Raw genomic sequence first — 12195 nt, 5'->3', positions numbered from 1 at the left:
CAGAACTTCACCTTCCTCTCCTTCCCTTGCATGCACCCCAAATCTGCTCTGGAGATTCCCTTAACCCACTGGAGCAGATTGTGGATTGTATGAGAGGCACCAAGGAGGAGAAGGAGGGAAAGTTCCACTGCATTCACAGAAGTTGTTCCATATAACGATTTAGTGAGTTAAAAGCCTATACGCTACCATTTTTGTTACTGAGGTAATTAATTTAAAATATTATTTACTTTAAGGACTACTTTCAATATGCTTTTGGAATATTTGTCACAGATTTTGATATATTTGAACTAAATATTTTTGTTTAGAATTTTCAGAAAAGATTATTGTATAGGACAAGATGCTGACCAGATCCTCCTGGTAGCTTTCCTAAGAATCCATCATGGATGTATAATCAAATTTCTCATGTGCATCCTTTTAGAACACCCCCCCCCCACCTGGGGGGGATATTATGTGGAAGAGGTCCTAGTGGAAGTAGTGGAGCATTTGCAGTAAACAAACTTTGCATTTTAACGGTCAAAGGGCAAGTATCGGATTCTGTAACCACATTTTCTAAGAAGATAAAATGCATCTAACCTTCCATATTTTCAACACTAGGTCCTGTACCTCTCACACTTTCAGTACTGCATCTTGACAATGAGCTCTCCATCCAATACATAAACCAATATTTTAAAAAGAAGAAACTAATTCTAAGCAGTAACACTGACCAGCAAACAAGAAACACACAGACAAATAAAAGTAAAAACATATAAATTTGGCTAGACTAATCAAAGCTGGAAACACACAGCTAGCAAGGCTGCGAATTGAGTTATAGGAAATACAGGGTGAAGGAAGATGAAAACCTTACGTATTAGAGAGTTCTTTGTTTCAGCCAGCTGCTGCCAGCCTGTCTGTCTGTCTTTCAAAGTCTCAGAAAGTTGTGTATGAAAATCTAAATAAAATAAAATACATAAGTTTTAGAACCAGCTCTTCATCAATCTTCATTGTCACACAAGCATTTTTAGTTGGCATGTTCAGCAGTCAGGATTTTGAGAATTGTTCACCTTTGCCACCCACCACACATCAGCAAACCATTTTGTGCAACTACATCTAATATCCCAAAAACATGCTGATAGAATTACTAGGTGTAATGTATATTAGTCCCCATGGACTATACCATTCATGAACAAATTTTCAATGTGAATATTGTCTGTTTATATTAAGTCATAGATTTTGCCTTGAGTTACTTTACTTACAAATATTAATAAAGAATCAACATCATCTGGATTATTTTTGCAGAATGCAAATTAGACAGGAAACCAAGTAACTGAGAATAAACAGAATAAGCCTAATAACATGTTTCCAATTTATATCATTCTATATTAGTTACAAAAGTAATTTATCTGACTTTTTAGGAATCATTATGAAAGCATATTAAGAAGCATTTTGCAATGGAAGACATATTCAAAATAATAATAATAATCAAACAGGTCCTTTTCAGATTAACCAAAACATTTTTCAATGCATCTATGAATATCAACACTAAACTCATTTTTAAAAATTTGTATAACCAAACCTTTTTTGTGCCACTACTCACTGGTATGGAGTACTTCTCTTTTTTCTTAATAAAAAACCCACTATTATTTGGCATTTATAAGGCGCCTAAGATGTTCTGGGTATGGTACAAAGATGGTTAAAAACAAGAAGACCCCTAGCTGATGGCTTACCATTTAATAGACACAAAAGGGAAAGAATAAGGAGTGAAGAGAAAGGCAGGTAAACTCAAGCAGAACAATTTTGCAGGGGTGGAGGTGGGGCTATGGTTCCAAACCAGGGGTCAATCACCCCCTGTGCACATATCCACTATTGTGAATCAGTAGAGGAAATGAAAGTTGCAGCACCTCTGGAATCAATTTTAAAAATTATCTGTGATACATTTGATGATAAGCTGTGCACAATGCAGAGCATTTCCATGGAAAAATGATGGGATGAGGTGGAAATTCACTAATATCAAAACACAGTCAGTTATTATTATTTAAAAAATAGACCAGGTGTCAGGACTGGTCGTTGTCCTCTTCCGATCACCACACAAACGCTTCTTGTTCTTTTATAACTTTTTATTGCGTATTAACAAACCATCTTATAAATGGTTTTTATCTTTAACTATTATTCCTCAGAGTCACTTATTTCAGATACCTTCTGAGCTCTGCTTCTCCGTGACCGCCCGCTCTCAAAATGGCGAATGCGCCGTTCCTTTCGCTTTCCCGCTCTTTTTTCTAACCTCCTGGCTAGAGCTGGCTTGTACCTCCCCTCCTCCGAATCTGAGCTAGAACTTAACCCTTGCCTTTCCTGTGAACAGCCAGTCCCTCCCTGTTGTTCCTGTTGCTCTCTTCTATTAGATTCACTGCTCTCTTCCCCCCCCCCCTTTGGGGAAAGCTTTCTCCCTCTGGGAAACTGGAAACTTCTAACTCTTCCCTGACACCAGGGTAGCCAATGGGATACCCATCAGCTGTTTCAGGCTATGGCTCCCTGTAGATCCAGGCAGCATGCCCAATGGCCAAGAATGATAGGAGTTGTAGTCCACAACATCTGGAAGACAACGTGTTGGCTGTCGTGACCCACATTTGTATTCCCATGTTACAGTTGAAGGAATTATATTTTGCAAAAATGACATACCCATGATACACTATATACTAAATGCATGACCTGCCATTTAAAAGATCTCTGACATTTCAATAGTTTCCTCTAATAATGAACTTGGGTGGCTGAATGTCCATTGGTTTCAAAGTGAAATGAGTTCAGCCCAAAGGTTGTGGTTTCTATATATTCAGGGATACCCTGGCAGATGGAGGACATTTGTCTAAAAGATAAAATATAAATATTTTAATAAATAAATCATAAATAAAATATACGTTTGTAAATTAAAAGTAACAAAAAAGTCCCCTCCCATAAGGACATTATGAATGTTGTTGTAGGAGTTGTGGGGAGAAGGAGAGGACAGGGGAGCTGGGATAAGGCAGAGTGAGGAAGTTGGCCTGCTGAAAGCCCTAAAAGCTTTATTCTGGAGAGCAGGATTAGGGTTGAGGGAGAATGCTCCAAAAAGCCTGAACAGCACAGCATAGCTTCTGTTTATGGCAGCCTGGAATCTGAGCAAGATCACGCCTTTTAGAAGCTGAGGATACACTGCCAGTCCCACTTGTCCAATGTGATGGACCTGGGACTTTTCATAAATCAGTGATGATTTGTTATCAAATTAACCACATTACAATCAGTTGGATTTCTTAAGCCGATTTGACATAAAAATGTTATGCCATTCAATAGGTGTCTAAAAGCTAGACCCGTGTGATTTCAAAAGCAGGCTGCTAAGAGCTCTTATTCTACTGTACACAAAGAGAAGTTTGCTGTCTGTAAAAACTGATATCAAAGGTATGAGTGTTTCAAACCATGTCATTTTCAGGTACTCTTGTCCAGGTCTAATCAGCTGAGCTTTATGTCTGATGAGTAACTCTTGATTTTAAAGCACCAGAAAATATTGCAGATTTTCAAGGGCCCTTCATTGCAAGCAAAAAGCTATGAATAATACTAAGAAATATGTAGTCAAGTCAAAACTACTTAGAAATGCAGAACTCAGGATTTCTACTGAATGTTATCTACTAAAAATAGTTGATTTCATCATAACTAACCATGTAATAATTCAGAGAGCATTTTCTCATTTTAAGGTTGCCAGTGATCACCCAACATTAAATGAAGAGGAATATATCTTGTTATAGCTGGCATCATAGAAAGGAAATTAACTCCAAATATATATAATACTAGCTAATGAGGTCAAGCTCAGTGTTGGACACTCCTGATATTCCAGCAGCTTCCAAGGATGTTGCTTTGTCAAATTGGACATTAGGCTGGGTGATGTCAGGTTTTCAACATTGTGATGTATCACCAGCTAAACATCATGATCTGGTGATACACCTTGAGGTTGAAACAACAAACTGCATTGGCTCCAGCCCCGTGAGGTGAAACTGCCACCGTTCTCACCGAAGGAGCTGAGGAGGTTCACCCCAGCACCTCATGGGACCGGAGACGATGTGGTTGGTTCCCAGCACTGGGGGTGGAGGGAGTCCCTCTGTCTCCAGGGCTCAGCCCACTTCCTTGTGCTGCTCAGCTGAGGAGAGTGAAGGCTGAGGAAGATACAGGGTTTAGGAAGCCTTATCGCAATGACCGCACTTTCCTGATGGGACTTCAAAGAGAGGTCACCTCACCACGGTCCTCTCATTCTGCTTCAGCAGCTCCTGCATTAGCGTTATTGTCCTCCAGGGAATCCCATGACTCCACCCAACCACACGACCCTCTCATATCACAAGGCAGCAGAAGTGCTCCTGCTGTCACCTTGCCTTCTCCTCTTGTTCTCCCTCCCTCCTTCCCTCCCTTTCTCTCCAGCCCTGAGCTCAGCCCACCTTGTACAGTGAGTCATTGGAATGGCGCCAAAGGTGCGGGACTAGAAAAGTAAAGAGCAATTTCCTGATTCATTTGAATACTATGTGGAGAGAACAGAGGGGCAGGGGAGGAAAGGTGAGCCCACCAAAGGCAAGTGTTCCCCAGGTAGCAGAGAGGGAAAAGTGCCTCGTATATTTGTTTGGTTTTTCTCTCTCACACACTGTTGTATGAAGGAGAGGCATGCAAAATGGGCTGCTTCTGGGTTGGGCTGGGGCTGCACCGCTCATGTGTGTTTCTCTACCAGATAGTCATTTTCTTGTGACTTCAGCCCAATCCAACACACTCCACTTTCTGTGTTCTCATGTTTTCTCCATCCCCTGTCCCCCCTCCTTCCAGTTCTCTGGGCTGTGGAGGTCAGCTCAGCAGGAGTTTGCAACTATTCTCTGTCTCTTTCTCTTGTGTTTGTGTTCCTGGCTCTCTCTGGTGTGTGTTGCCACCCCAGCCATGATTTGTGGGCCATCTCAGGATGTGTGCAGGGAAGCTCGCTCATTTCGGGGGCTGCTCACTGTTACTGATTTAGATAGATGAACAGATATCCCCCCACCCCTTCCCTTTGCCCTGCTGCTAAGAATATTTTCCTATTGATGTAGGTGGACCTACGCAGAAAGCATATTGTTGCTACATTAAGGAATGCAGCAGAACCCCTATAGATCTTAGAAATATCAGTGGTACAGATTTGTTTTTGAAAAACTGAAATAGTGGGTCCATGTATAAACATGCATATGCATAAAGTTCAAATTGTTATGCAATAAATAAAAAAGTAGCTCACAGGGAAGGGAGACTCATTTTCCATCATATTACCAATTTTGAGGTAGGTGTTTTCTGTTCTGTCAGGAACAGAGCTCAAGCCTTTTGGGCGATTGTACAAATGTAATTAGCATGCCAAAAGTGCATGCTCATGAAAGTAGAAAGTGCTTTTATTTATAGCACTTCTCTTAACATTTCAGACTGCTGTAAGTGTCCAAAACTGGTGTGAAGCTACTTGTAGTAGCGTTCACACACACACACACACACACACACACACATGTATTTGTGACTATTATGACATGGTTTGGGCTGCTATTGCAGGGGCTGAGCCCCATTTATGTTTGTAGTGTCCAATCAAGAACTGCTATTAAAAATGTGATATTAACAATGTGTCACTTGTGTGAATTGCATATGAGTTCATGATTTTTGAAAAAAATAAATAAAAAGCTGGAAAGGAGAGTGAGGATCCTTTTTCACTGGCTGTAGCCATTCATGAGGGATGCTGGTCTTCCTGTCAATAATTTGAATTCAGTTCAACCAATTATGGATGATCTGAGAGAAAGGCTTTGGGGAAGCCTGTATCCACTCATGTCTGCCTTCACAGCTGCACTGAGTGTGGGCACTGCAGTCGGCAACAGATGTCCCACCCTGTATGTCTTGGCCCTGCCCAAAGGTAAGATGGTAGAGCACATGCATGACCCTGCTATGGAATTATTTGTCACTGTATTTGAGGCCAGCAATAAATTTGCTCGCAAACAAATTGGACCCGTCTGGGGGCTTTGCCTGCCTCATAGCAACTGTCACAATTTAAGGCTGAAAAACACACTGGATTGTATCCTTAGTCGAAACTGGAACACATTTTCAGGTTACCTCGGTAAAGAGGTCCAAGGGGAAAGGTTCTGTCCAAGGGCCCAGACAGGGGCTAACAGGCCATAGAACTCCCCAAATGGCACCCTGGTGGGTTTGTCCTATTTGATTTTCATCATGGGGGGATCCATTAACCCAGGATCAACCCTGGTAGAATGATCAACCAACAGTTGGGCTGGTTGATTCAGGATGCATACCCAATGCCTGAGGCAAACCAACTGACATCCGTAATGAATAAAGTTGTGGCCGTTTCTATCCAAACATGCTGACCTGTCTTATTGCTGCTTCTGTAAAGAGACAATGGAGTGTGCCTCTGAGGCTGAAGTCAAAGCGCTGCATTAGCAGCACCAAAGTGACCGCCCTGGGTTGCAGATCTGAGCAGTGTATATGAAGTTTCTGGAATGCCCAGATGACAAGACCCGTCCCATGGGTCTTGCTGATGTGGTCCACAAAAGACAGAGCAATACGTTTGGCCAGCTAGGCTGCAGGAGTTGCTGGAAGGAGGTGTACAAGGCACTATCCAATTGTCTTAGGGACTCCACTCCAGATTTATGTAGGGTTTACTCCTTAGCCTTTTCCCCTAAGGCAGCAGAAGTTTAGCATCAATTTGCCTTCTCCTAGATGGGCTCTCTACCTTCCTGGGTTGCCCCTCACTTCCCTCTACAGCACGTGCAGAAACTGCCTTCTTGACCGTTAGACTTATTATTGGTCTTGTCTGCTCAATCTGCCAGAGCCTGTATTTGCATGCACAGAAATTCCCTAACTCACCAAGGTACCCACTGGCTACCCTCACTTTGTTTCGTCAGCCAGTTAAAGCCATTCCCAGGGTGTGGCCGCTATCACATGCTGGCAGCTTCAAGGAGTCACAGGTGATAGTTGAGTCCAAGGTAGGGACTAAAGGTAGACAAACTACAGCAGAAGGATCACGACATAGATACTACCCCTCCTCAACACACCATACATCCCCATACCTGCACCCCATCTGCAAGAACTGAATTGTTTAGTGCGGCAGCATCAACACTTCGGAACTCCCTGCCTACTGATATCAGGCAGGTGCCTTCACAGAATTCCTTTTGGTCCTATTTAGATAAGCCTACCTTACTTTCACATTAGATGTCCTCCCACAAGCAGCTCATCCACACAATATGCTTTGCAATGAGTCAGGAACAGAAGCAGAACCATAGTCTAATCATAACAAGCTATCACCTTTAATCTTCCGTCCTCCCACAATCCACTAAATGACCTAATTTTAAATTACTGCTCTTTGGAACCAACAGCATTTAGGAAGTAGAATCATTTGTCTCTTTCCCCAGTACTATGTGATGGTCACTTATTTCAATCACTAATGGGTTTTGAAATAAAATCCTGAAAGGTCTGCCACAAACAAACAAACAAAAACAGTATTGCTGGTTAATTTCCAAGGACTCTGTGTTCAGTATTTGGAATATATATATAAAACAATTTCAAAAATTGGAGAGTTAATTTCTCTGAACACTCATACATGTAAGGATCTAAATATTTAGGGCACTGAATTTAAAAGTGTAAAATAAATATTTTTATAGCTGCAATATGCCCGATTTACGGTTTACATAAAACTTTACTCCTGATCCTAGCAGCACTCCTTTTGGTACCATAAAATTAAGGATTACACAATATACTGTACATGAATCGTTAGAATGAAAATGTAATGCATGCCTATAATTCTTGCATTTCTTAACTATGTAGTGAATGGCAAAGTATTTCCTCTTTTAAACATAGATCACTGGATCCAGATTTGATTCTTGAACATTAGTGTGTGCATTCTGCAAAACCCGAACCCTTGCATTCTAGTGACAGGAAATGTTATATGGTTGGTGCAACATGCTGTGTATAGAACCAAAGAACTGTAGAATTATAAGGTACCCAAAGGGTCATCTAGTCCTGCAATGCAGGAATCACAGCTAAATAATCTCAGTCAGATGGCCATCTCCAGCGAAGGAGAGTCCACCACCTTCTGAGGTAGTCTGTTCCACTGTGAATGGCTCTTGGCATCAGAAAGTTCATAGCAGAACAAGACATTTGTCAAATGTTCCACGATGCTTTGTATCTCCTCAAAAGGTTTTTGGGCGTTAACACAAAATGCAATGCCCTCCATACTTAAGACCCTGCACCCTCCCCCCACAGAGTTGACAAGGTGCTAAGCTGCTCTTAGCACGTAAAATGGTAGTACCAGAACAAATCAGTAGTGTCTGGAACACAATTTGTGACTGAGTCACAAGGCTAAATACAGAATCCAGGATAAGAAACACTAGATTTCAAGTTGACCTGGAGAACCACAGAGCTCATTCCACCCATTCCACCAAGAATGGCACAAGTGCAACTGAAGGCTTAAGCAGCCTGGAAGCGAAACAGTCTGCTCATCTACTTGGACCGTATCCTGCCCAAACTTGCCTGGATTCTCCTGAAGAAAAGGCTGCCCAAGAGCAATGCTCTTAGTTATGCACTTCTTTGGTGGCATACAATGCCTGTAGGAGCTTAGAATCATAGAGTTAGAAGGGACCCTGAGAATCATCTAGTCCAACCCCCTGCAATGTAGGAATACGTAGTTGTTCCATACAGAGAATGAACCTGCAACCTTCGCGTTATCAGCACAACACACTAACCAACTTACTTAATTTCAAAACAGCTTCCGTACTGGTTTGGGGACTGAAATAGCCTTGTGCAAGGTGAGAGAAACAGTGACCTGTTGTTTCTCCAACACCTCTCAGTAACTTTTAATAGTGTTGTGCACCACCCCAATCGCCAAGCGTTATGAGATTCCAAGGGTTCCAGGCACTTACACAGAGTTCAATTTCCTCAGAATGAGGGCCAGCAGAGATTGTGCTGTCTTTAGGATATATGACTTATTTACATGTATATACAATCTGATCCTACAATGGAGGGTCTCACAGCACTAACACCTCAAGAGGGTCTTGCATTTCCCATAGTCACAGCCTTTGATTCAAACAGGGATCAGGCATGGCTCTGCCTCTCCCATCTGCCCAGCCTGCAGCCTGCAGCCTGCAGCTCTAGCTCACATATCCGTAACTCAACTCTTTGTCTCTCTAACTAACAGGCAGTTGAGGGAGGAAAAGCCCACTCATTTGTCCTCTGGCACTGAGTCACTTTCTTTGTTACTTTAACGACCCATACTTAGACGGCAACTACCTCACCAGGAAGCGAGCCTGGCTATTCCAGAAATTGAATCTGTGCTACATCCAGGAATTAGAGGTAGCTCAGGCATACAGCCTGCCCGCCCCTCAAAGTCACAATACCATGGTTTCCTTCTACATTGCCTCCTGCGGTTCTAGAAAATAGTACCAGAAGACCACTATTCTACACCAGGACATTTGTGCAATTGGATTCCTCAGGGTTACATTTTGGAAACTTTTATCGGAGCAGCCACAGTGACTAACACAAACTGCTATGGATTGGCACTGTGCTTTGTGTGTGTGGGTGAACCTGTTCTTTCATGCCAATCCCTCAAAGCAGCCCAACCTTATTATCCCCAGAGAGGGAAACACATTTCTTCTCTCTGTGCCTTCACACGTGCAGTTTTCATCAGGGAAGTGAAATGGGAGGAAAGGTTAAGCTGTAGTTTGTTCCTGAGCATCTGGACAGTACATTTTTCTTCCTGTTTTGTGGGCAAATTGTCAAATAGTAGCAATGTTCAGTACGCAGGTGGAAAGAAAAGTCTTTGTAGGCCACTACCAATGGGATGTGGGTGGCGCTGTGGGTTAAACCACAAAGACTAGGGCTTGCCAATCAGAAGGTTGGCGGTTCGAATCCCCGCGACGGTTCGAATTCCCATTGCTCCGTCCCTGCTCCTGCCAACCTAGCAGTTCGAAAGCACAATGTGCAAGTAGATAAATAGGTACTGCTCCGGCGGGAAGGTAAACGGCATTTCTGTGCGCTGCTCTGGTTCGCCAGAAGCAGTTTAGTCATGCTTGCCACATGACCCGGAAACTGTATGTCGGCTCCCTCGGCCAGTAAAGCGAGATGAGCGCCGCAACCCCAGGGTCATCAGCGACTGGGCCTAATGGTCAGGGTCCCTTTACCTTTACCAATGGACCTTATATTTTCTGCTCTCCTTTCTGAATAGTTTTAATAATGATGCCCAGTAAAACCTTGCATATTTTCTTAATATGCAAACTATACTCCTGCAATCTATATACAGTGGTACCTCGGGTTAAGAACTTAATTCGTTCTGGAGATCCATTCTTAACCTGAAACTGTTCTTAACCTGAGGTACCACATTAGCTAACGGGGCCTCCTGCTGCCACCGCTGCACGATTTGTGTTTTTATCCTGAAGCAAAGTTCTTAACCCGAGGTACTATTTCTGGGTTAGTGGAGTTTATAAATGAAGCGTATGTAACCCGAGGTACCACTGTAACAGTATACAGTTTTGTGTTGTAATTATTTTGTATATTTGTTCAGCAGCTGCATTTACAACACGAGAGAGATTTAATTGACCTTGGTTCAGTTTGCCCTTTATAACTTGTATGTGTTTAGTGAAAACAGTAGTTTCCTTTTGTCCTTATCACTGACTACCTTGGGAGAATAGTTTCTAACAATTACAAAGCTTACAGATGAGGACAACAAACTGCTTCCCCATGGTGGCAGAAGCATCCATCTTTTTGATGTGAAACATCTAAAACAAGTTTCTCAAAACTAATTTTCTACTGTGTGTTTTCCAAGGCTCCAGTAATTCTTAACAAAGGTTTTGTTGCTGATACCCAAAGGAATGAAAAATGTAAATGTTGGAACACTTTTTTTTTTAATGTCATCTTTTGGGATACCTCTATGTGACTACTGCCTTTGACACACACAGGGAGTGAGACCTAATTGCATTTAGGGTTCTCTCTAGCAGCTACACTCAGAATCAAACATTCTCATGAGGACTATTGTTCCAAATAATCTAGTTATTAAGCTTTTATTCAGATTCTACACCATCTTTTTAAAAAAATAATAATACTAATCTCAATGGGACATTGATGGATTTTGCAGTTTTCAGGAAGGATAGGGTACACTATGACCTGCAATCTCTAAACTATTCTTTAAGAGGAGGGTATTTTGTAAGCAAAGCCTTATGTTATATTCCTGCTCATCAACACATTGCAGGTCTCCCCCCCCCCCCAATGGGTAGTCTCTGCCATCTTGGCATCTTTCCAATCATCTCTGAAATGCTCATTTTCCCCTCACTCTTCAATTCCAACAGCCTTTAATTCCATCGCTGCCTCACTCAACTTCATAGTACATGGCATTTTCTTATAAAAAACCAACATGCTAGAATAACAACACTGGCTGTGCAGATGCACTGATGGAGCCAATTTAAAGGTCCCACATGTGCTTCAGAACAGCCCCAACTTCACCACTCCCTATCTTAGCTCCATCCAGGTAAGCTGCAGTGATGTTGCTGTCAGGAGGTAAATGCAACTCTGCTGCACCATACAAACTGCTACTGTAGAATGTGTGTTCCCAGGGATTACAGTCATCATAGCTGCAAGGAGGGCAGTGTAATCAAAGGGTAAAAGAAAAGTAATCTGTTGTTTATTAAATATTGAGACTGTACTTTTAGAATCTAAAAGTAACCTATAGTAGTTATCTTCAGAATAATATGTGCTTACTTTTTCTCTACAATATTATTTCTGGAAACCAGTTATCAAACTCCTTCCAATCCCAAAAGCAGACAAAGCAGGATTTGAGAAACTCCTCATTGGGCTTAGATCAAGAAAAGTCAGGTTCAAACCCCAACACTGGCAAAAAAAATAAAAAAGCTTACTCGGTGGCTATACATTGACCTTGAGCCTTAAATACCTTACACAGCTATTATAACCGTGGAGGAAACCATGCCATTTTTCTCGCACACACAAAAACGAATTGAACGAATCAGAATTTTTGAAATATAGAAGCAAATTCATCTGTATATTATAAAGGTATTGGAATATAAAATTCTGATTAATGCACAGTTTGGTACAAACCCTTTTTGTCTTACTCTGCTTCATTAAGTATGTGTCTCTTCCCACATCAAATCCAATAACTAAAAATGATCTCATACTAATTCTACTCTAAATGAAAACTATCTCCACATGCAG

General features: G+C 41.8%; 1 protein-coding gene across 23 annotated transcripts in view; it reads right to left on the bottom strand.

Moving 5' to 3' along the window:
* The window catches only part of TENM2 (teneurin transmembrane protein 2), a 795537-nt gene that overhangs the window by 394339 nt on the left and 389003 nt on the right, over positions 1-12195 (bottom strand). For 21 of the 23 annotated variants that reach the window (XM_083481507.1, XM_083481506.1, XM_083481494.1 and 18 more), the window contains one exon: positions 845-928. In XM_083481507.1, the coding sequence (XP_083337633.1) occupies positions 845-928 (84 nt within the window). Of the gene's footprint in view, positions 1-844; positions 929-3659; positions 3756-12195 lie in introns of those variants that run through there. The other 2 variants (XM_083481492.1, XM_083481499.1) reach the window with 1 other exon arrangement.

Source organism: Podarcis liolepis (assembly GCF_965112155.1).
Source record: "Podarcis liolepis genome assembly, chromosome: 2".
Classification (NCBI taxonomy): domain Eukaryota; kingdom Metazoa; phylum Chordata; class Lepidosauria; order Squamata; family Lacertidae; genus Podarcis; species Podarcis liolepis.
This window is presented reverse-complemented; position numbering and strand designations above follow the sequence as displayed.